At 42.1% G+C, this 22,179-nt stretch overlaps 3 protein-coding genes across 5 annotated transcripts in view; 1 reads left to right on the forward strand and 2 right to left on the reverse strand.

Annotated features, from left to right (window-relative positions):
- Window positions 1-3,415: 3,415 nt before the first annotated feature.
- Window positions 3,416-7,608, reverse strand: armc1l (armadillo repeat containing 1, like). Its single transcript, XM_042094373.1, has 7 exons — window positions 7,514-7,608; window positions 6,630-6,800; window positions 6,382-6,473; window positions 5,961-6,150; window positions 5,516-5,632; window positions 4,944-5,018; window positions 3,416-4,255 (listed from the first exon to the last, which is right to left on the reverse strand). The coding sequence occupies exons 2-7, from the start codon at window positions 6,780-6,782 to the stop codon at window positions 4,064-4,066; spliced, it is 819 nt and encodes a 272-aa protein (XP_041950307.1). The 5' UTR covers window positions 6,783-6,800; window positions 7,514-7,608; the 3' UTR covers window positions 3,416-4,063.
- Window positions 7,609-7,673: 65 nt separating this feature from the next.
- mtfr2 (mitochondrial fission regulator 2) lies at window positions 7,674-16,236 on the forward strand. 2 transcript variants are annotated; one of them, XM_042094368.1, is made up of 9 exons: window positions 7,674-7,817; window positions 8,241-8,334; window positions 8,488-8,592; window positions 8,710-8,834; window positions 9,054-9,274; window positions 9,820-10,099; window positions 10,480-10,663; window positions 14,221-14,302; window positions 14,334-16,236. In XM_042094368.1, exons 2-8 carry the CDS (start codon window positions 8,263-8,265, stop codon window positions 14,263-14,265), a joined length of 1,032 nt encoding a protein of 343 aa, XP_041950302.1. In that variant the 5' UTR covers window positions 7,674-7,817; window positions 8,241-8,262; the 3' UTR covers window positions 14,266-14,302; window positions 14,334-16,236. The 2 variants fall into 2 exon arrangements, with proteins under 2 accessions (XP_041950302.1, XP_041950301.1); XM_042094367.1 differs by having other exon boundaries at window positions 14,221-16,236.
- Window positions 16,237-16,345: 109 nt separating this feature from the next.
- The window catches only part of LOC121711072 (cAMP-specific 3',5'-cyclic phosphodiesterase 7B-like), a 43,223-nt gene continuing 37,389 nt past the window's right edge, over window positions 16,346-22,179 (reverse strand). For both annotated transcript variants that reach the window (XM_042094365.1, XM_042094364.1), the window contains 2 exons: window positions 20,298-20,378; window positions 16,346-19,665 (listed from right to left, as the gene is read on the reverse strand). In XM_042094365.1, coding sequence (XP_041950299.1) covers window positions 19,472-19,665; window positions 20,298-20,378 — 275 coding nt within the window. In that variant the 3' untranslated portion in view covers window positions 16,346-19,471. The remainder of the gene's footprint in view (window positions 19,666-20,297; window positions 20,379-22,179) is intronic.

Below are 22,179 nucleotides of genomic sequence, written 5' to 3' on the forward strand. Positions count from 1 at the left end.
GCAGTACATATTCCTTTTTACTTTGTAAAGCACTTTGGTCAGCCACTGGTTCTTTTAAGACTGTGCTAAATGACTCGACCATTAGTCTTGACTCAAATTGACTTGACTTGACTTGATCACTATGCATTTGCTTGTGTAGCTCTGTTTAACTTGAGTCACTTTTCATAGAGTTAACTCCCCTGCACATACTCCTTGTCCTTCCCCACTTCATATGCACTCCCCGACATGTTTAATTGAAACCTGATCCGATCAGAATTTTAATAGTAATGAAAGAGGTGGTGTATTCCGTTCCTATTTCAATTGAACAGCATGTGTACGGTCAATCAGATTGCCTGCTGTATCTTCTCAAGGAAAAGCAGGCAACAACAGCTATCCCGATCAAAAATTCTAAAGTTGTTGAGAGCACCTAAGAGACTGTTTGTTATTTATAAATGGGGCCACCGGAGGAACTTTTAGTGTTTAAATCAAGTTGTATGACCCTCCTCTGCCTGTCATTTTTTTATCAACGACCCTCTAACAGAATTTTTCAAAAAAAAACATGACCCTCCCCGACCAATTGTCGGTATCTTCCACCCACACTCTTAAGTGCTATGCTATGACAACACATCGACTTGGGATATCGTTTTAAAATCAACCTCTGCTTTCTGATCTTACACATCGCACTTCACCAAGATGGTGGCCATTTCAGTAGATTTACACACTAACATTGTTGTGGAAACATAATAAGCATGGAAACTAAATGCACACTTCCTGCAACTGCATTAGCCTACTTGAAATAAGTTACTCTAGTAAGTAGGCTATTCACATGAAATAAAACAATAAAACATTGAGACCATTCAACAAAGCACACTGGGTAATAACAAATTCAACACATGAACTGGTTGCTATGGACTCGTCTCTAGGCTCCCTCAGTCATTGTAAAGCTGCCGAAGCATTATCCAAAACTCCATTTCTCAGACGAGCGTCAATTTGGGAGCTTGCATGCTGCACTCCTTCCTTTTCAAATGACTTGAAAATGCTGTTTGCACAATTTCACAAATAATCACAGGGACCGAAAAACACCTAACGTGCCAACTTTTTCCGGGTTTATCACGTATTTTAACTTTTCCCCCGCTGTCTTGCCGTTTTAATATTTCCCCATAGAATATTATTAGGCCTACTGTAATACTTTCATAACATTAGTCCTGCCATCTGGCCTGTCTCTGTGTTGTCCTGTTGTTAACCCCTTGCCCCTTCCAGTGAAACATATGTATTGAAATCATCGTTTTGCTTGCTTGAATGCGAACTTAAGAGTGATGTTAAGCTATTTAAGTTAACGACGTGGTTGTGGTGAGAGGAAGATTCATTGGCGCTTGCAGTGTTCGGCCATATGTCTACGTGCGCAGTTTCTTCCAGTAGCAGCAACTAGAATTCATGCATTTCCACGGAATTATTTTTGGAATCTGATCCCTTATCATACCTGTTCATTCTTACTCGTCGCTCGACTTATCGTGACTAAATTCAAGATGGCTGCAAACGCTAAACTTCGTGAAGATACTGTCTGTATAAATCGTCTTGTAAGTAAACTACCAGAGCTTTTTCAAAGTTCTCAATGTCTCGTTTTAAATGTTAGGGCCCTCGGAAGTCTACCAATTTAGTGTGGAGATACATTGAGCCTCGTAAATGGTGTAAAACAGTGATTTATTTGCATGGCTAGCCCGATGCCGAAGCACCACTATTGAAAAAGCTGTTGGTAGCATCGGCTAACTAGCGCCAGATTTTGGAGTGCAGGGGACAAGCCGAGATTGAATTTCCCCTGGGGATCAATAAAGTATCTATCTATCTATCTATCTATCTATCTATCTATCTATGGGCTATGAGACATACGTTCACACTCGGTATCATGTTTCAACACACTTTAGGTCAATATCACACCGGAATTCTCCTTTAACAGGGACGAATGTTGACATTTTGTAAGTCATTTACCAGTTGTAAAGTGTACAAGTGTGCAAGTGGAGTAGTGCAGGCGGCCATTTTGGGTCCAATGTCCAGGATGTTATGTAGCTGAGGGTGGAGGGGGGAGAGGAGGGAGAGAGTTCAGCATCCTTACGGCTTGGTGTATGAAGCTGTTGGTGAGTCTGGTAGTGCGGGAGCGCAGGCTTCTGTACCTCTTCCCAGAGGGCAGTAGATCAAACAGATTGTGAGCGGGGTGACTTGCATCACTCACAATTTTGGTCGCCTTGCGGGTGAGGTGGGTGGTGTAAATGTCCTTCAGGGAGGGGAGTGAAGCACCAATAATCCTTCCAGCTGTGTTCACTATGCGCTGCAGGGCTTTCCTGTTGTATTCAGTGCAGCTTCCGCCCCACACAGCGATACAGCTGGAGAGGATGCTCTCGATGGTGCCTCGGTAGAATGTGGTCATGATGGCTGGTGGACATCTGACGAGTGGGAAACTATAAACCTGTTACTAATGGCCTTGCTCTAGAAAAGCCCCATATATTTATTATACATTTTAATATAATGTTTTTTATAATAACCATTTTGATTTAATTCAAAATAAAATAAAAATTTTCAGGAGACAATTTGTGATCATACTCCTCAAAGGAATAAGCATTCCTGTTGTCACTTTGTTGAAATTTCTGCCGGTATGCCACTGGCTCAGACGGCGGTCCGTGGTGACCCTGCTACTCACTCGTGTCGTGGGCCTGAGCTGTTGATCTCCATGGTGACCCTGCTACTCACTCGTGTCGTGGGCCTGATCTGTTGATCTCCATGGTGACCCTGCTACTCACCCGTGTCGTGGGCCTGACTTGTTGATCTCTGCTGACAGGAGCTCCACACTGCCTCCTATTGTAAAACTGTGGTCAGATAATGAACTGTATCCAACCCTTAAAAAGCCTTTGAGACAGAAATCCCCAGCGGCTGACTGACATAAGTTTAGAACTAACACGATGGGCCCAAAAAAACACAGTGTGCGGGCCAAATTGGGCACCTCTGGTTTAATCCTCAAACCTACAGACTAGAAATACAGCTTGTAGCTCCCTGTGAGGAAAAGCATTTCCACATAAAATGAGTCTGAATGAAAGCAAATAACTTTAGATCCAGTTTTATTGGCCCATACATTTGCTGGACATAAAATAGCAGGCTAATGTTTCAGTCAATCACTGTACCAAGTGTAGCACTTGGATCATTTTTACACAAATTATTTCCCCTATGTTTTCAACCACAGTGTACGTGTCATTCTAGTCCAAGAAAACCCATTTGTACTTGTATGCAGAGCCAAGAAAACGTCCAGCACAAACATATTGTTCCTGAACACACTAAACTGAACAAGTTATTTTTACAGAGTAAAATGCACTTCCGTTTTTGTGAATATATATATATATATATATATATATATATATTATATATACACACACACACACACACACACACACACACACACACGTCAACTGGGGAAAAAAAAAAAAACAGTTACAACAGGGAAACAGGACAGAAAATAGTAGACAGACAGACATACTGAACAAATATGAACATGGAAAACAAACAAAGAGCTTTGCAGAAGTACCCCGTGAGAAGCAACCACATTTCCATGTTACTCAGTGGATGAATCAGCATCAACAAATCCTCTATGGATCGGTCTATCTACCACACATGTATTAATCATCTAGCTAGCAATAGTTCATGAGGGTGCATGGCCAATTTGAGGATGAATAACTATTCAGCTCTGGTAATGATCTGGAGCCCTCTGCCAAAGACACAGTGGGCATCAACCCTGTAGGAGAAAGCAAGAGTTACACCAGTGTTGAATGAGGCACTGGCTTAGCCCACTGGCTAACCCCATCTCCATAATGACCCAGGGTCTCGGCAGAGCATGTAGCAGGGAGGCGTCGACCCAGAAGGAGGACGCAAATCTGGAAGTGTTGAAAGCAGCACTGACTGGGATGCAATCTCCCCATCACCTTCTCACACCGAGCGTAGGAGCAGTGTGCAGGTTGATGTGGAAACAGAAGCGTTCGTGTTCATCCGGTTGTTAGCATTCCCCTGAGAGGCAGTGGTTGGCGTGAACAGTCCCCTGTGACCTTTACCAGTAGAAGGAGCGGGTGAGGAAGCTGGCCGCCGTGTTGAGCCAGCTCCCGCTGCCGTCCTCCTTGGCGCCGGTCCGAGAGACAGCGCGGTCCAGCTCCTTCTCCGGGCTCTCGTCCTCGGGGAGGTAGTCGGGCACCTGGGAGTTCTCCTGGATGGCGGTGCTGGACATGCTGAGGGGGATCAGGACCTGAGGAAAGGGGCAAAGGCTCAGGGAAAGGGGCAAAAGCCTCCCAGGGGATACAGGAAAATACTGGATGATAATTTTCAAGACACAAATAATCTCCTCAATTGGCAGAAGTTCTCTCCAACTAGTCTTGTTTTCAACGGTTTGGAAAATCAAATCAAACTATAACACACTGGAGAACAGAAGGGAGCGGTGATGAAACACAATTGCCCTCGTCAGATATTTAACATTAAACAGAAAGATTAACAAATAAACAGGAGATTACTTGTATGAATCGTACACCAATTCTAAACAGTGACTGTGGTACCTGTGGCCTGTACTTCAAAGTGAGGTAACTGGGTTACATTGGTCATTAACTGAGCCCGCATTGGCAAACATGTCCCTTTATGTGAACATACCTAAATTGGAGTTTGTGCATCACAGGATTGACTTACCAACATCTAAACCACCAACGTAGTACCGTTTAACACCACTTTAGGCGATCAGTTGTCAACCCCAACTTCCCTAGACAATCCCGTGTTAAATCGGAGTAGTTTAAACTTCCCTAGACAATCCCGTGTTAAATCGGAGTAGGTTAAAATCTCCGTTGTATATGTGGCCTTTGGAGCATTTGCAGTGATAAACAATGACGTACAATACAATAATATAACAATTAAAGATTAAAGATCAACAATGATATTCATCCACTCACCTCCTCCCCAGTATCATTCTTCACTACCTGCTGGGCCTGCAGGATTTTAGTTGATGCAATAGCAGTGGCCAGATTCTGGACAGAGAGACCGGAGAGTTAGCTAAGAACAGCTAGGGAGGTGGAGTTTAGCCGTCAGCGCTATGAAACTAGGGACAACATCCTGTGTTCCTCTGCCATTACTGATCAAACCTTCTGTTTACATCTGTTCTGTTCAAATTCTGTTTACTGACTGCAGTGGGGTATTCCAAGTTGGTGGTTTAGTGATAAACCTAGGTAAGTTAATTCATTGTAAGTTGTAAACCTTGTAAATTAAGAACTTATTGGCTTTACTTAGTTAGGAGAATGAAGCCATAGGGCTCTTCTATTAGGAGGGTGGCCACTTCCTCTGGGTTAACTTACCCAAATCAGTCACTTAACCACCTACTTGAAACACACCTCAGGTCTACACAGTTGACGATATGATGAGTTACTGACAGGTGCACACAGCGTGACATGAAAAGCACTGTGAAAGTGGGATATGGTTACAGGATGTGTGACCCAATATTTGAGTATGTTTGTACTGGACTGTATACCTCAGTGGGCAAGTCGGAGCGAATGCGTATGGTGCACCTCTTCATGGCCATCTGGAATGTGAAACTGATGACCCCTTTGACCTTCAGTAAAGCCTCCTCACACATCCCACGCTGGTCCTACAGAACACACACACACAGTTAGTTAGTACAATTTGGTCAAAAGATAAATCATTAAGTCATGAAGTGAAAAAAACTGTTACACATTTTCATACACTACACTAATCGGTTTATCAATATTTATCATGGAATCAAGTACAAAACAATAATTTCACAGAATCACCATGTAGATACCACTAGATTAACTTCCTCAATGATATTTACTCAACACACTCACACTTCATCTGAGTAATTAAAAGCTCAGTACAAGACAAAAGGCAAAAAATAAAACTAGACCCAGAGAAAGCTAAAGGTCATTAAAACAGCCTGCAAATAAAATGGAACTCACCGACCCATCTAGGCCCTCGATTTGTAAGGTGACTGTTTTTGCCTTCTTATTGGAGGTGTTGATGAAGAACTGGGATTTGTTTCTCCTTTGCTGTTGTGCTGGAGTTCTGAATGTTTGTGTGTTGACTGGCCCGGTCAGAACGTCGTACACATCTTTGGCCAGGACAGTTATGTCATCCGTCAAACCCTCTCTGGTTATAAAAAAAAAAAAAAAAAAAAAAAACATTTTGACACATTTGAATCAGTCACATTTACACCTACCTATAAGACTTGAGACAGAAAGAGAGATAGCCTTCCTTTATTCGTTTTCTACTTGATAATGTTGTAATGCATAAACACAACTGTAAATTGTAAAATGTCAGATAATGGAATAAAGCATTTGGGTTACGATGGTGCATTGTTTTTACTGACAGGCGACTTACTTCTCCATCAGGTTTTCCAGGCTCACCATCATGCCCAGTTCATTCTTCATGGTGCTTATATTTTGTGTCAATTCTGCCAGATACCGCAGGGTCTACCAATGGACAAAACCCATTACTACAATCCATGGAACGACAGTCCTAAATAAGCAACACTGCTATCATACAGGATTTATTTTACACGCTAACACATATTTACAAGGTTGGCTTTCACATTCTGATGGGACGATGGGGAGAATGAAGAAGCTTACTTGAAGAGTGGCGAGGAGGACATTAGAGTCTTTGTGGTCTAAAAAAAGGACGAGACCAGGAAGACAACCCTGATCCTGAACTATAGCTTCACGGTTCTGAGGCTCGGAAGCTAGATCCCGCAGTTGGGTCACCACTGCCAAGGCATCCATCATTCTGCCACCCGATAAAACCTGTTGAGACGAGGAGTCGACAGCCGTCAACGTTACATTACAGAAAAATTATTAATAAATAAGAATAATTGGGGCTAAAGGGTAAACAGTTTAATACTACAACGCGACGTCGGGGTACAATGCTTTTAACAGTTTAACACTACATTGCACCATATGGTTGCAACATAGAAGACAAGGGGCACATTGTCTAACGTTAGTTTGTAACAAATTGACGTCAACATGTACACATAACGTTAACAATGAAAGGTTTTGCTGCTAACCTAGAAATACATATAAACCCATTAACCAACTTGCAGTCATTTAGCCAGCCAAATAGTATACTTATCGTTATCAAACAAGTTAAGAAAGCTCGTGTTCCGTTATTATGATAAACGAGTGATATAATAACGGTGACGTTATTTCTGAAACAAACTCTGTTTAGTTGCTAGCACTAATCCTTAACTTGGTGGACAAATTAGTTTATTGGCCAGCCCCAGACCTGGTGCGTTTTGGAGAGCAAAACTACTCAATACAACTACGCCTAGCTAGATTCTAGCTATCGAGCTATGCTAACTTCCGATTACCTCGGTATTTTGTACACGACATAAAAGAGAAACCCAACGGTCACAAAGCTCAATTTAACTGGATAAAACAACTTTTGGTGTTAAAAGTTTCCAAGGGGCCGACAGAAGATTTATTATCAACAGATTAAGGAATAATTTAATTAAACTTACCACAGAGCAAACGAACTGAATACACGTTCAAATACAAAATTCGTGCTAAAAATCTTCTAGCCCTATCATTGGTCGGAAGGCTAAATTCATGTCACACCATTCCAAGGCCCCATTGGCTTTCTGCATTCGTGCTTTTGTAACATCCAATCACAACCTCGTTTGTTGTCACCGCTTTATTTGAGTTCACCTGCCTTGGAAGCGTGACTAGAGTACATCGGCTTGTGTTGTATATCGAGTGTTAAAGTGATATTATAACTTTAAAAAAGTAAGAATACATTTGGGTCTGGATTAATGTTGCACATAGGTGAGTTTCTTACATACTGCTTTCGAATACGTCAACAGCGAGCTTTAAGTGTTATTTAAGTTCCCTATCCAACGATAACCGTTTGTAAGAGCTGCGGTGTTTTGATGATGGTGCTTTTTACACGAGACTGCAGTGTGCAGTGATAGCTTTAAAAAACACATCCATGTATAGCTTCTAACGTTATATGGTACTCATTTATATTGAGGGAACACTTGGGCATTGCACAATGATCAAATCGCGATCAAAAAAACATATGGTTTAATTTTGTGTTCCGTTAACGCACGATCAAATAATGCAGCTAATTTGATTCGACCCATCACGTTGTTGTTGGCACGTAGGCACTGTAGTCAGTACGATATGTAACCGGTCCTATTTGGAGCCGGTAAGTCATAATGCAGCTTTCCGTTGTTCCCCACTTCTCAGAGCCAACAAGACAAGCTGCGTGATGTCGCTTTTAGAAGACATCGTGGATATACTGCGATGTGTCCTTGAGTATTTTGGAGTTCCTGCTGACATGGTGAGTAATGAAAGGAAAGAAATGAGATATAAGAAAAGATGTTCTATGTGCAATACGTACTATTTACAAAGCGTTTTGGATACAGTCGTAGCATTTCTGTTTACTAGGGTGTTCATAAAAATAAAAATGTCAGTAACGTGACTTGTGTTTCAGCTGGTCCCGGTGTGGGACAATCAACTCTGCGGACAGTATCGAAGCATCGTTCGGATGATAGGCTCTAATCTGCCCCTGACTCCTTATCCCCGACTCCACTTCCAGGCATGTCGTGCACCCCCTTATGCTGGCAAAATAGACCATATGCGAAAGCAGAACTTCACTTTTTGATTGTTACGTTTCTCTTTTTGTCCCCTTTCTTAAAAAATTAAATACAAACAGATTCCGTTGCAAGTCCACAAGAGACATGGCCATCTTGACATCAGTATGGACAGTCCAGCAATCCCATCTTTTGCAGATGTACTCTGGATAGCAGAAGATGTGGAAGACCACTTCGCCAAATTCAGGTTGGCTCTCCTTTTTACGAGTTTGCTGCAGAGTGATGGTAGAATACAGTTAATAACTTACCATATCTGTCATTAGACTATTTAAGGACCTGGTTACTGAAGAACTATGATTGTCATACTAAGCAGTGGTAGCACTTTGTGGTATACATTTATGTATAATAATGATATGATTGTGTGGAATTTAATGCAAATGGCTTGCTTTTTTACTTTGTTCTGTAGAAATGCTATTCCATTGAAAAGATGTCCGGTGCCTCAAGTGTTTGTGACGCCACCAGTGGAGATGGTTGCAGGTCCCATGTCCTTGCCATCCTCGGCCCAGCTAGGTGGCAGGATTTTGGGGCAAAGGACCAACCCGGAGGCCCTGAAGAAAATCTCAGCCCTGGAGGAAGAGCTGCTCAAACTCCGGGCTCAGATTGCAATGATTGTCACAGCTCCATCAGGTACTCCTATAAGCCAGACGTTCACTACAGGTCAAAAGCTTGGGGTCATTTCCATAATACATAAATAATTGCAAAAGGGTTCTTGACTGTTGTAGAAAGAAATGGCTGATCTTTAATGCAATATTTACATTGCCCATTATCAGCACCCATTCATCCAGTGTTCCAAAGGCCCATTCTGTTTACTAATCTGATATCATTTTAAAAGGCTAACTGAGAAAACATTGGAAAACCCTTTTACAATTATGTAAGCACATAATGTAATCTGAAATCTCTTACCCAGATTAAAAAAAACAAAAAACAATGCAACTGATCTCAGCTGGTATTCTGTCTATAATGGAGTGGAAGGTACATTTCTAAGTGACCCCAAACTTTTGACCGGTAGTGTATTGACATTAGGCTTTGTAGATAGTGCAAAGTTACTCTTGCAGGAAAAAAGTGGTTATGAATTTGGAATTTATTTGATGACTGAATCTAGAATTGTTGGAATTAAAATTCCTGTATGTGGTTCTTCTCCCCTCCCTCCTCTGTCTTTTGTCCAAATAAAGCCTCAGTCTCCCCGTGCCGATCCCAGCTCCCAGCTCCTGTTCAGACCTCAACTCCTCGAGCTGCCCCTCCTCCTCCCCCTCCTCCACCTCCCCCTCCTCCTCCACCTGTCTCTGACTCTCCAAAACCATCCGCCCTGGAGACCATAAAACAACGGAGGACGGCAAGCAAAGGCCTGCCCAGGAAGAGTGAGCTGTCTTTGGGCTCGGCCTCCACCAGTCTCCCCTCCATGTTGGATGTGTTGAAGGACCTGACCCAGGTCAAACTCCGCACGGTGGAGAGGTGTGCACTCAGGCTGGGGTGATGGTGTAGAATAGCGCTGGGTAGTAGAGAGGTCACGCATGCCTATCTTTAAACTTTTAGAGACTATATGTCTTAAATTCATGGCCATGAGTTTTGCTGCACTGGCCATACAAGTGTTAACCCTAAATATTCTGGAAATTCACAGTGTGTATTTCTACAATGTAACTACCACTACCACGACTTCTACTACTACTCCTACTGCTATTACTAAATATGATAATGGGATAATGGGTTGTTCATATTTACTCATATATCTTAATATTGCACCGTTAACCCATTGCATCCACAGTAAGTAACATGTATGGGGTTGATATGAATATGAATGGTGTGTGTGTGTGTGTGTGATTCCTCCTGGTCAGGTCGCCAGGCGGGACCCCCGTAAGGAAGAGGAGGAGCAAGGGCACTGTGTGTGCGTCCGACCCCGCAGCTTTAATCGCAGAAGCTCTGAGGAAGAAGTTTGCCTATCGTCAGAGAGACGACTCCTTCGATAAGGAGAACCGATCGGCTGAGCTGTCGCCCTTCGGAAGCCCCGAGGCGCCATTTGTGAGTGGCACAGCACATCGCATGCTTCCTATTGACTCGTAGGCAGGGACACTTTCAACAGTAATTCGGTGTGTGTGTGTGTGTGTGTGTGTAGGTTAGTGAGGAGAAGATATTGTTTCCTATTGACTCGTAGGCAGGGACACTTTCAACAGTAATTCGGTGTGTGTGTGTGTGTGTGTGTAGGTTAGTGAGGAGAAGATATTGTTTCCTATTGACTCGTAGGCAGGGACACTTTCAACAGTAATTCGGTGTGTGTGTGTGTGTGTGTGTGTGTGTGTAGGTTAGTGAGGAGAAGATATTGTTTCCTATTGACTCGTAGGCAGGGACACTTTCAACAGTAATTCGGTGTGTGTGTGTGTGTGTGTGTGTGTGTGTGTAGGTTAGTGAGGAGAAGATATTGCTTCCTATTGACTCGTAGGCAGGGACACTTTCAACGGTAATTTGGTGCGCTTAGGGAGCAGAGAAAAGAGGGTGGTTTGTAGAGACCAGTAATGTTTTAATATCTTTAGGTTTGAGGCATTTTTAATTTTGGTGAGAAAATAAATACTCACTGCTCCTTTATGACCAGAGGGGTATTTCACAAAGGCAGAATTAAGACATCCAAGATAAGTGAGAAAGCGAGGTTTGACATAGCTTTGTCTGGTCATCCTAGCTCAACTCGTTTCACTAATGCCAATCCAGGATGAGTAGGAGCGACTATGTCAAGCCAGGTGTAAGTAATTCAGGATGTGTGCGCGTTCTCGTTTCTGCTCCAAAATGCCCACGGTTGGAATAAAAAAGACGCGGAAAATAGCGTCATTCACACAAAGTGAACCACCGCTTTTGATATAGACTAACAATGGAGTAAAGTTATCCTTTTTGGAATGGGGAATCATGACTATTTCTGTAAAACAGCAGGAGTAGGCGTGGTAGACCAACTGAATGCAAATTTACGTATGCACCCACGTGTGAGTGCTCTCGGCACGCAACGTCATTAAGAAAGCGCTTGCCACTGCAAAGATGCACATAGTATGATATACCTTAATATTATAGGTGAAAATATCTTCGAGAACTTGCCCCTCCACTTCCAATCAACTACAGTAGGCTATTCATCAAACGTCTATCAATAAAATAAGCAAACAATGAGTACCTAGGCCTATGTTAATAATTATAAGGCTATCTATTAAAATAATAACCATATGGTAGTAGGCAGACAATCTGTTTTGTTTTACGAGCAAATACATTTAGCAAATAGTTTATAAATGGAATAAAGCTCCTTAAAAATTAGCACGGAGGTCTGATGTGAATGACAGCTAGCTGAACCAATAAGACGACATAATTACCATTAGAATTAACTTAGCTTGGCTGTTAGCCTGGTCGGAACCAGGCTAGGTGCAGAGAATAAATCCCCATGGTAACTTATGTGCCATCCCTTTTGTGAAACCAAGTCAAGGCTAAATTCATCCAGGATAACCTAAAAATCCAAGCTTAATCCCTTATCTAGGTTTTGTGAAATACCCCTCTGCTTTATGAAAATACTGATTTTTTTTCTTCTCATTTTGAAACCCTGCAAAAAAGGGAAAGTTTTAAAGAATAGGTGCAGTGGCAAAAACACGTATTTCTAAGTTAGATACTTAGCGCTTGAATCACGTTGCATACAGTGTACTGGTACAGAGAGGATGCGCGGAACAGCCTCATCTTTAATAATTGATTTGTGGACATCACTATACAAATAACCTCTGTGCTCTATAATAATTGATTTGTGGACATCACTATACAAATAACCTTTGTGCTCTGCAAGACAAGCTTTTATTTAAAGGGCAAGATATGACTCTGATTTGGACCCTAGAAGTTATCAACAGCCAGCTTTATGTGACTGCCACTCTCTTTGGCAACTTTGCAAGATTCTATACAAGGACCCCCCCCCCCCCCCATATTAGTGGCTGCATGTGAATAATTTAGAGATGTGTATGTTATTGTGAAATGTGTGTGGAATGCATCAGGATTTGTGTGTGCTATAGAGTGGTTATGTAAGATGAAGTTCCTCACGTACGCTGTGATGTCATCGCCCCAGCTGGGTGGTCTGTTTTGTTCTGTCCCATAGGCTTTACAGAGGAGTTCTGTCCTAGTTAAAATTCTTGCACTCTGATTGGTTGCAGAGCAACAGACTTCTCTTTTTTTGTTTCCCCTTAGAAAAGGGAATATTTATTCATTTGTTTTAGTTTAGTCTGTAGATATATATATCAATGCTACTCCTTAGCCAAATCTAGTGACAGGACATTGAAAATCCGCTTCCACCCACTGCAGGATATTATCATGTAAATGAAAATAGGGTGGGAACATTTTTTCAATTAATCTTCTTCTTTACTCACCCTTTCATGATGATGGTAAACTATCGGAACCAGTGAGCGGAGCTGAGCGGTGCAAATATCCAGCTCTCGCACAGGTGGCTGTTCACTCGGCCGCTCCTCGCACAGGTGGCTGTTCACTCAGCCGCTCCTCATTCAGGTGGCTATTCGCTCAGCCGCTCCTCCGCTCAAATTCATGTCAGGCCGCTCCGCTCAATTTCGCTCCCTGCTCTACTTAAAATTCCTCCCGCTCCAGTGAAATCGCTACACGCTCGCTCCAATTTAAAAGAGGGAGAAATGATCTACAAGCCGAATTGTCACCTTAGAAAACTTAAATCCCAAAGAACTAAGAGCAACGGCAATTTCACTCATTTATTTTAAAAGATAATGCAACACCGACAACAACAAACAAGCTTGACAACGTCAATCCAAGCTTAAAACTAAAGGGATCAGTGTGATTAATTGCCTAAAGAATTCAGGCTTAGCATCCCAGTTTTACTTCAGCCTTACTTGATATGAAGCATATTCAAATTGCTGATGTTTTATTTTGCTCTCTGTAGCACACTCATGTTTCTGCGAAATGTGTCTTCTTAAATTCCAAAATGAATCTTAACTCACTGGAACAGTGTCACCTCATGGTTGTTCTTGCTCTACATTGTTAGTATCTAGTTGTTTTCTAGTAATAGTAGGCTACATTTGTAGGCCCTATGACTTTCAGTTTCCTTTCTAAAATATTTAGCGAACTCCATCCCCCATCAACAAACTTACTATGGCCAATATCTTTGAAATGTAATGGTCTTGGTTTCATTAGGAAGACATGAATTCTGGGTGGATTTGTGCATGCCTCAGACTCGTGGTGTGAGCGGTATCGGAGCGTAATTGGAGCGGAAAAGAGCAGCCGCTCCGGCCTCTAAATTAAAAAGCGCTCTGCGCTCCAACAAAATTCTATCTACCCTGCTCCTCGCTCGCTCACGCGCCGCTTACTAACTCTGTAAACTAAATATCTTTCATGTGTGGACAAACCAAGCCATTTGTGGACATAACCTTTGGAAACAAAGACCAAAAATAATTCATTGATTAATCGACTATTAAAATAATTAGTTGTAGCCGTAAATAAAAATCTATCCTGGTTAAGGCAATTAGCCAACAAGAGCAGTCACAGATTTTATGTAAATGATGTTGTCACTGATTTCATGGTTGTGTTGTTGACTTGTTTTTCTCATTCTCCAGATGCAGAAGCACACAAGGCGGAGCCAAGGACGAATTCACCTCTAAACTTCTTAACTTCCCACAGTCGCCAGCAACCAATCACATCAGACATTGGTGTGTTTGCAGCCAATCACATCAGACATTGGTGTGTTTCATCTGACTACTGCATACTTCAGACGCTGCTTTCACAGGGCTTTGTTTATGTTACTCACCCGCTCTCTCTAGATGGTGTTAACAAGGCTGTCTTCTTGTTTTTTCACTGGCCTCCATGTCCTAAGCAATGGTACTTTTTGGTGGCTTTGATACTTGTTTACTTCAGGTGAGGGATAAAGTTCAATAATGCAGTCATTTCAGTGATGTCCGCTCATGCTGTACGTGTTGTTTTGTTTTTATTTGCTTTTTGCTGTTTTGTAAAGCCCTGCAATAGCGGATTCTGTGATTGTTAATTTATGCAGTGACCATTTTTGTCTGCTTGGGTGAGAGCTTTGTAAATATGTCTGACCATAACTTATAAATTGTATATGACCTCATGTTATAGGTTGTGCAGAAAATAATGCATAAAATGTAACCACACAAGGATACAAGTAGCCTGTAGAAAATCCACCAGGGGCACTCTTTAAGAGATACAACAATGCAGCTTCTATATGGGCAACATATTAACACTGACTACCTATCGACACGATCGACCTCACGGTCTTAATGACTGGTGTGAGCTCTGGACGCACACAAGGTTGTTTTAGCGTCTTTGTTCAAAGTCAAGCAATACTCACCACCAGTGAGCCTCTCTTGCTGCATATTTTGAATCCATTGAAAACCTATTTAAAACCCACAGGTGATGGACTGCAACTGTAGCCCTAATCTATGCAACGGCTTCATCTCTGTGGGTTATGGTTTTATTTTGTTTGTCTCACTTTGCTTTTCTTGGCCTCTCATGCACTCTTCCTGGATGTGTGTGGCATGTGGCAGTCAGGTTTGTGCCCATGACGGTTTGGCACACAGCCCTCAGCATCAGCTCCACTCTCCCGTGGTCTCAAATAACAGGCAGCTAAACTGATCTCCAACCAGCAAGAGCACCTTCTCTTTACGCTGTTTTCTTCTTCAAGGCAAAGACCTGCTAAATGGTGCAACAGTTTTGTATTTTTTTTTTTTTTTTTTGTGGTGTTTTGCCTTTTGCCTTCCGAGATGCCGCAGTCATGGTGGTTGATGTCCACACTCCTTTATGTCATGTTATCAGAAAGTGTGGTGAAGGTTCAGAACTGTAGTGGTGGTCTATGACCTGCTGCCTGCCTCTGGAGTGGACTAGTTTAAACTCCTGGCTCATAGGTTTTACGGGGACTAGTTTAAACTCCTGGCTCATAGGTTTTATGTGGACTTGTTTAAACTCCTGGCTCATGGGTTTTATGCTGATGGGTTTTATGGGGGAGAATCCTGTCTGAGATTGTGTGCTAGTGCTAGCGCCGATGTCATCAGACCTGAGATGCGCTTCAGATGTGTGTGACATCTCTGAGGCCTGCACACTCCGTGTGTGTGTGTGTGTGTGTTTTTCTGTGTGAGGGAGAGCAAGGGAGAGAGACTCAAGCAGATGCTTTGTTGACACACAGCTTGGCATGCTCTGAGGATTCCCACACCATGCTGGGCTGTGAAAGTGTGTGTGCTTGTGTGAATTCTGGCAGACCTTTCCTTTTTCCTTTTTTTTTTTTGCACATTCAGCTGTACCAGACCGACTCCAATCTGCCTCAGTATCCAGCCGTTACAGGCCTGTACGTGTTTATTTAACAGGTTTATATCCTCAGTATTCAGCCAGGCCTGTACGTGTTTAGGTTTATATCCTGTCTACTAACAAGGTCTATATCCTGTCCTTCAAGGTCAGTCTCTTATGGGAGAAGACAGAATGTTTTGGTATTTGAGCATAATGTTTTGAATGTTCATTTAGATTCTGACTCAAAGGTGTGAGGCTTGTAGTGTGTCTCTTCAAGCTGAAAGCTGTCTGGTGTCTGTCTTTCTATCAAAATAAAATGATTGTTGCTATGGAAACTACTATGTGTTCTCAGACTATTTAAAAAAAAAAAAACATTTGGTTGTGCTATACACATTTCCTTTTTTTGCATCTGGGATTGATCTGAAGAATTCAATGAACTGGTGCTGGTAAAATTTAATAACATTTTTATTCATCACAGTGTATGATGGTCAGTTGGATAGTAGTCATGGGTTTACTGTAACTTGAAAAGAAAAAAAGGCAACATCACTGACATTTGGATACAAAGGGCCAGATTAACTGAAGCTTAGGGTCAGTTTATGCAAATTTATGTTTAAAAGTCTTATTTGACAAGAAAAACACTCAAGTTATGGGGTATAATAAACCCTCTTTGAAAATAGGGTAGATTTAAAGAAAGGAAAAACATTCATGGTTTTTCACCCTGTCATTCAAAGTCTGGATCATGGACCTCCACAATGATCCAGTCTCCTCTAGTTCAGTGCCCTACAGACACAAATCTGTCTGGAAGATGGCACTCTGCCGGGTCGTGATCACTATGACAACTGTTACCATGTAATCCTTAAGGACGTCAACAAAGGAAGTTATGCAGGGGCTAAAGAGCTAAAACTGAAACTTCCAGAGAGACCTAAACCTCATGAGTTGATCTGAAGGGGGCAAAATGCCCTGATTTATTAAATAATTTGAGATTATCTCTGTTTGACACTTCGATGACACTGGAACCGCACTAACAGTGCTGATTTTCACTCTTGTTGACAAAGATTAACACCTGGATAATGTCAGTGTACAGTGTTGGCCTGCTTAAAAAATGGTCAGTGATAAAAAATAGCGTATATAGGTGTTGAAGACACATTACATATAGTGCCTGTACAGAACCATTAAGTAAAGAAAATTACATGAACTTTGTGGTGGCAGTAGAAAGTCAGGCAGTGCCTGTTAACATAATCAGACTAAAAGAGAAAAAGAAGAACCATGGAATCATTTACACCACTTGACAAAAAAAGATGTTTGCTGATGTTAAGGCTAGTTTACAGTTTGTAACTGTAATCACCTGTCAAAAAAACAATGCAGTGTATAATATAAAGACAGATTTGTATTTAAAATGGAGTTGTCATTCTGTCTGGTTCTGTCTCTTGACTTGAAAGATGGTAGCAATACATAAGAAACACAAGAACCAGGGGCATAAATGTACAGTGGCTTGCAGATGTTTTCAACCTCCCTCAAGCTCATCACCATTTCCTGGTTTAAACGTATGCTGTAGGCCTACAGTAAATTTCCTGTGTGTTAGCTGCATTGTGTATAAACTCTGGCTGATACTACACTGATTATAAACAAAGGTTTTAAATACAGTTGCTTACTCCATTCCAAAGAGAATACATGTCCATGTGGTTCTGCTGACTGACGTTGACTAACTGACGTTGACTAACTGATGCTGGCGCTGCTATTGGTTGTGTTGAACAGCGCTGCTAACTGTGCTCCTCTGTCTGTCATCATCTTAAGCTCCGCCCCTAGACCAGCATTTTTGAATGCACAGAGTGCAAGTTGATTAAAAAAATAATAAATTAATCAAAACCAAAAATATTCAACCTCTTTATATTAATATTTGATAGGCTACAGCACCCATGTTATGCCATAAGAGGCTTGAAGGTGTATGCCTGAACACAGCCACGGGAGCCAGGCCGATGCAAGCTGGTTTGTATGCCAGCTTCAGTGGATATCTGTGCAACACAGAGTGTAGGTGTTTCTTTTAGATTACGTCAAAACAGTCGTTTCTTTACATCCTGTTGATATTCCTATTTATGTTTTAAACTAAAAATGCACTGGTAATCTTGACACAGCACCTTTAACGGTTTTGATGTGAGACAGAACCATCATTGTATATTATTCTGCAATATGTCCCAAATTTGGGATTTCATTGAGTCATTGCAGAATATTCACTTAATCCTGTTTATTGTTTTTCAAGACATTGTGCATGGTGGCTTCAAACTATTTTGTTGCATGTGTAATGACAATAAAGATATTCCATTTTATGCTATGTGTAGAATTAGTTACCATTCAATTTTCCTTCAAATTAAAAAAGTTTCCCAGTTGCCGCAGATACGAAATATCCCCATGGAGACATTTTACTACTGCCATATCTTAGAACAGGGATGGTATTTTACAACAGGGATGGTATTTTTTGACGCATTGCTAATGTTTGACTATACACCTCATGTGGCACATTGATAAAGATTGGCCAAAAGTACAAGGGTTTGAATACTTATGAAAGGATATCTGGGTAGGATATCTGAGTTATTTTTATTTAACTATTTTATAAGGATAACAGACAAATAATTTATATTGCCTTTGTAAATATACGACTGCATAAAAGCTTGCAGTAATACACCGATTGTGAAAGTAAGTGTAAGGATCTTTTATAAGCGTGAAAATGGTGAGGACTCTCAGAGGGCTAAATATTTCTCCAAGCCACTGCATGTACACAATATACAGTAACACAATGCTAATCCTGGCACATGTATGTTTCATTTCATAAAATCCTTTCTCTCTCTCTCTCTCTTTCTCTCTGTCTCTCTCTCTTTCTCTCGCTCTGTCTTGTGTCTTCTCCAAAGCTTCCTTTAAAAAGGCTGTACAATGGAAAGAGTTTGAAAGTTAAAATCAATTATCATTTAATGTCAGTGCAAGCTGTACAAAAAGGTAAAATATGTAGGAATGTCATTTATTTTTGTTTATAAGATCCTCTAGAAAGGTTATATTCATCTGTACACTTTGTATTTCTTCAGTTACTTCCTGTGTTGGGGTAGCTTTCATCTTGTGCAGTCCAGCTGACTGTTTTTTGGCTTCTTCACTTCTGATTCCCTTTAAAAAAGTCCTTTTAGTTGCATCCAGTGATGCAGTGTTGCATCGTGGGTAAACACGTGTTTGAATGGCTCTTCATGTCCCCTACCCCCTGAAAGAATCCATTAAAAACTATAGAAGTGTTTTTCTTTTTGTTAAGAAATAAAAAAGGAAAATCCTCAAACATCCATTAGTCAGAGGTGAAGTTGAGGTTTCCGGTTTATTTGGCTTCATCGCTCTGCTTCAAACTCAATCTACGATCAGGCTTGGTCCTCCATCCACCAGGGGGCACTATACCCTGCTCGTATGACTCCTCTGAACACCCCTCAAAGCCTTCAGCTGGCAGGAAGCTACAGGGCAGAAACAGTGAGGAGCAGAAGAAGGAGGTTTTGGAAAAAGGTGCCCCCCCCCCCCTTTTTAAATAAGGCCGTCTGGAGTGGAGGTTCACGGCGTCCCAGAATCCTCTGGTCCCTCGGCCTCCTCCTGGAGTGGGGAGCCTGGTTGCGGCTCCTGCCTGAGTTGGCGCCAGCGTGCCTTGTTCTTCCGCAGGTGTCCCATCATGCTCTCTGCCAAATCGCTGGCATCTGTGAAGCGCATCCACTCCTCGAAAAGCGGCTCCACAATATAGGAGATGAACCCTGAGCAGGAGGAGAGGTCAGGGGTCAGAGGTCAGAGCATGGTGTGAAAAAACGAAGGGTGTGGGGTGTGTGTGGTGTGTGTAAAGTAAGAGGCTATGCCGTTTTTTTAAGTTTAAAACATCTGAAAATGACCTAGAAATTGTAACAGATTTTGTCCAGATATCCACTAAGGTTTACATGCTAACCAGCTAGCCCTCGGCTGCCTCTCAAGGGTGTGAGTGTCAGTGAAAGAGTGTACCAGTGCTTTCAGCAAGACAACTCAAGTCCAACAGAATGAAACATTCTGCTATATTACACAGAAGTGATTTTTAAAGAGTTTGCTGATCTAGGAAATATTGTTGTTGAGATACCAGAAAAATAACAAACATAAAAACATAAAAATCTTCTTACTTAATGATATGCATAGTTCACATATTCAGATTAGTATTTGAGTTCTTCTTTTGTTAATCATGAACTGGTTGCGAGGGACACTGGTGGAAATCCCGCTTCCACAAGCTTAGTGACACATCTGACCTTAACATACTGTATGATACACATTCAGTATGCAAGTGTACCGTGGCCACTTCCAGTGCAGAGTTAACACCGTTTTGTAAATCAAAGAACAGTTTGAGTTCCGATCTCGAGGGACTTACCGATCTGAATAGCAGGAACTGAGTCAGACTGTTGATTGCAGAGAGGACTGATCTCAAGGTCAAACTTGCGCTCAAGGTCACCTGTGAAGAGAAACGAGGGGGAAGTGGAGCACCATTAGTGAAGTCCAGCGGACAGCACGGAATGCTCGCGGGATAGGATGCTTAAGCATCTAACACGCTCTGACCTTTAAAGAGGGCCAGCTTATTATCTACCCCTTAAAAACAGGAAATGGACTAAGAGCACCCTGGTAGCTAAGTGACTATCCTATATCCTATTTTTTTTTACTCACAGGATATGCAATACCATGTCCAGACACTAGGGGGAGAGGCAGGCCAAGGGACAGAGTGTGACTCCACAGCTCTAGTAAATCATTGTTTTTAGAATAGCATTCAGTGAGCTTGTCATCATCACAAAATGAACCCCTCTAGAATGAAACATGACCCCTGTTTGCGTGGTCCTTTTAAGTGATCACATTGTGGGTTACTTATAATGACGTTATCACTCACTTGGCAATGGGTGCCAAAACAATGTTAGATGTACTGAGGTAGTTTTTCATGAAGGAAATTTGAATTCCTTGAAAATGTTGAGACTATTTTATGTGATTCCAAGTGGCACTGTGTGGTTAAAATGACTACATTAATAAACCAAGTGGCACTGTGTGGTTAAAATGACATAATACATACATCAGACATTCAGAGTGTAATATTCTCCTGAACGGCAGACTGAATGTATCTGTGTGCGTGTGTGTGTGCGTATGAGTTTGTGTCTCCGGAATTGTCCTCCCTGGGGTCAGCAAGCCTGCTCTTATGTCATGAAGGGCACGCAGCCCACTGGTGGTTTGGGGTTAAACCCAGCGTGCTGATTGGCTGAGGACAGGAGGGCGAGGGTTAATAGTTGACCGATGTTCTGTCCAATTTTGTCATTGTGTTGAGGCAGCCTGCTCGTCTCCTCAGCTTCCTGACACAGAGAGGGGCATGGCACACTCTTTCTCTCTCTCAAACACACACACAAACACACACACACACACACACACACAACTGGGCACAATGAAGATCTGTCTAATCTGGGCCCACCCAATTTTCTTCAAGTCTCACACAACTTCTACTAACACAACTAACACAAACTTGTGTGTGTGTATCTCCATCCCGATGTGTACCAGCCAGCAGAGAATTCAGAAGGTCTAAGCACAAGTATTTACCCAGCATACGGAGTCCATTCTCTATCTATGTGGCCCTTCAGAGTACATTTACACATGTGAGGAGGACCTTCAACTGTGTGCAACACTGTTGCTTTCAAGCCCCTTGCATTGTGTGTGTGTGTGTGTGTGTGTGTGTGTGTGTGTGCATTGTGTGACTGTGAGTGCGTGTGTGTGTGTGTGTGTGTGTGTGTGTGTGCATTGTGTGAGTGTGAGTGTGTGTGTGTGCGTGTGTGTGTGTGTGTGTGTGTGTGTGTGTTTGTGTGTGTGTGTGTGTGTGCATTGTGTGAGTGTGAGTGTGTGGTCACATCTGATGATGATCTGATGATGTTGATCAGCATGTATGTGCGATCAGGAGTGTGTGTGTGTGTGTGTGTGTGTGTGTGTGTGATGGGCTGTGGTACGTGAGTGGGCCAGGCGTCAGCAGGAAATGCTCCTTTCCTGTTTGTCGGCTCATTTCCTGTGTCGCCACCTCCAGCGCCATCAGAGCAGGGAGGAAATGACGAGAGGAGGTGGCATCCTACACACACACACACAAACACAGGGACGCACAGACATAGAACACACACTCACACACACTTACACAATCACATATAGATGCACCTGGACTGACATAGGCACATCCACATCCACATGCACATGCACACACACACACACACACACACACATATTAATATGCATACATG

The sequence above is a fragment of the Alosa sapidissima genome, chromosome 6, assembly GCF_018492685.1.
Source record: "Alosa sapidissima isolate fAloSap1 chromosome 6, fAloSap1.pri, whole genome shotgun sequence".
Classification (NCBI taxonomy): domain Eukaryota; kingdom Metazoa; phylum Chordata; class Actinopteri; order Clupeiformes; family Clupeidae; genus Alosa; species Alosa sapidissima.

Excerpts from the sequence above, each read along its gene's own strand:
- armc1l (XM_042094373.1), bottom strand. The coding sequence starts at position 6,782 with ATGATGGATGCCTTGGCAGTGGTGACCCAACTGCGGGATCTAGCTTCC. Across the intron at positions 6,151-6,381 it reads CTGGAAAACCTGATGGAGAA|AGAGGGTTTGACGGATGACA; the intron begins GTAAGTCGCCTG and ends TTTTATAACCAG. Across the intron at positions 5,019-5,515 it reads GCTCCGACTTGCCCACTGAG|AATCTGGCCACTGCTATTGC; the intron begins GTATACAGTCCA and ends CTCTCTGTCCAG.
- mtfr2 (XM_042094367.1), top strand. The coding sequence starts at position 8,263 with ATGTCGCTTTTAGAAGACATCGTGGATATACTGCGATGTGTCCTTGAG. Across the intron at positions 8,593-8,709 it reads ATCCCCGACTCCACTTCCAG|ATTCCGTTGCAAGTCCACAA; the intron begins GCATGTCGTGCA and ends AAATACAAACAG. Across the intron at positions 10,100-10,479 it reads AAACTCCGCACGGTGGAGAG|GTCGCCAGGCGGGACCCCCG; the intron begins GTGTGCACTCAG and ends CCTCCTGGTCAG.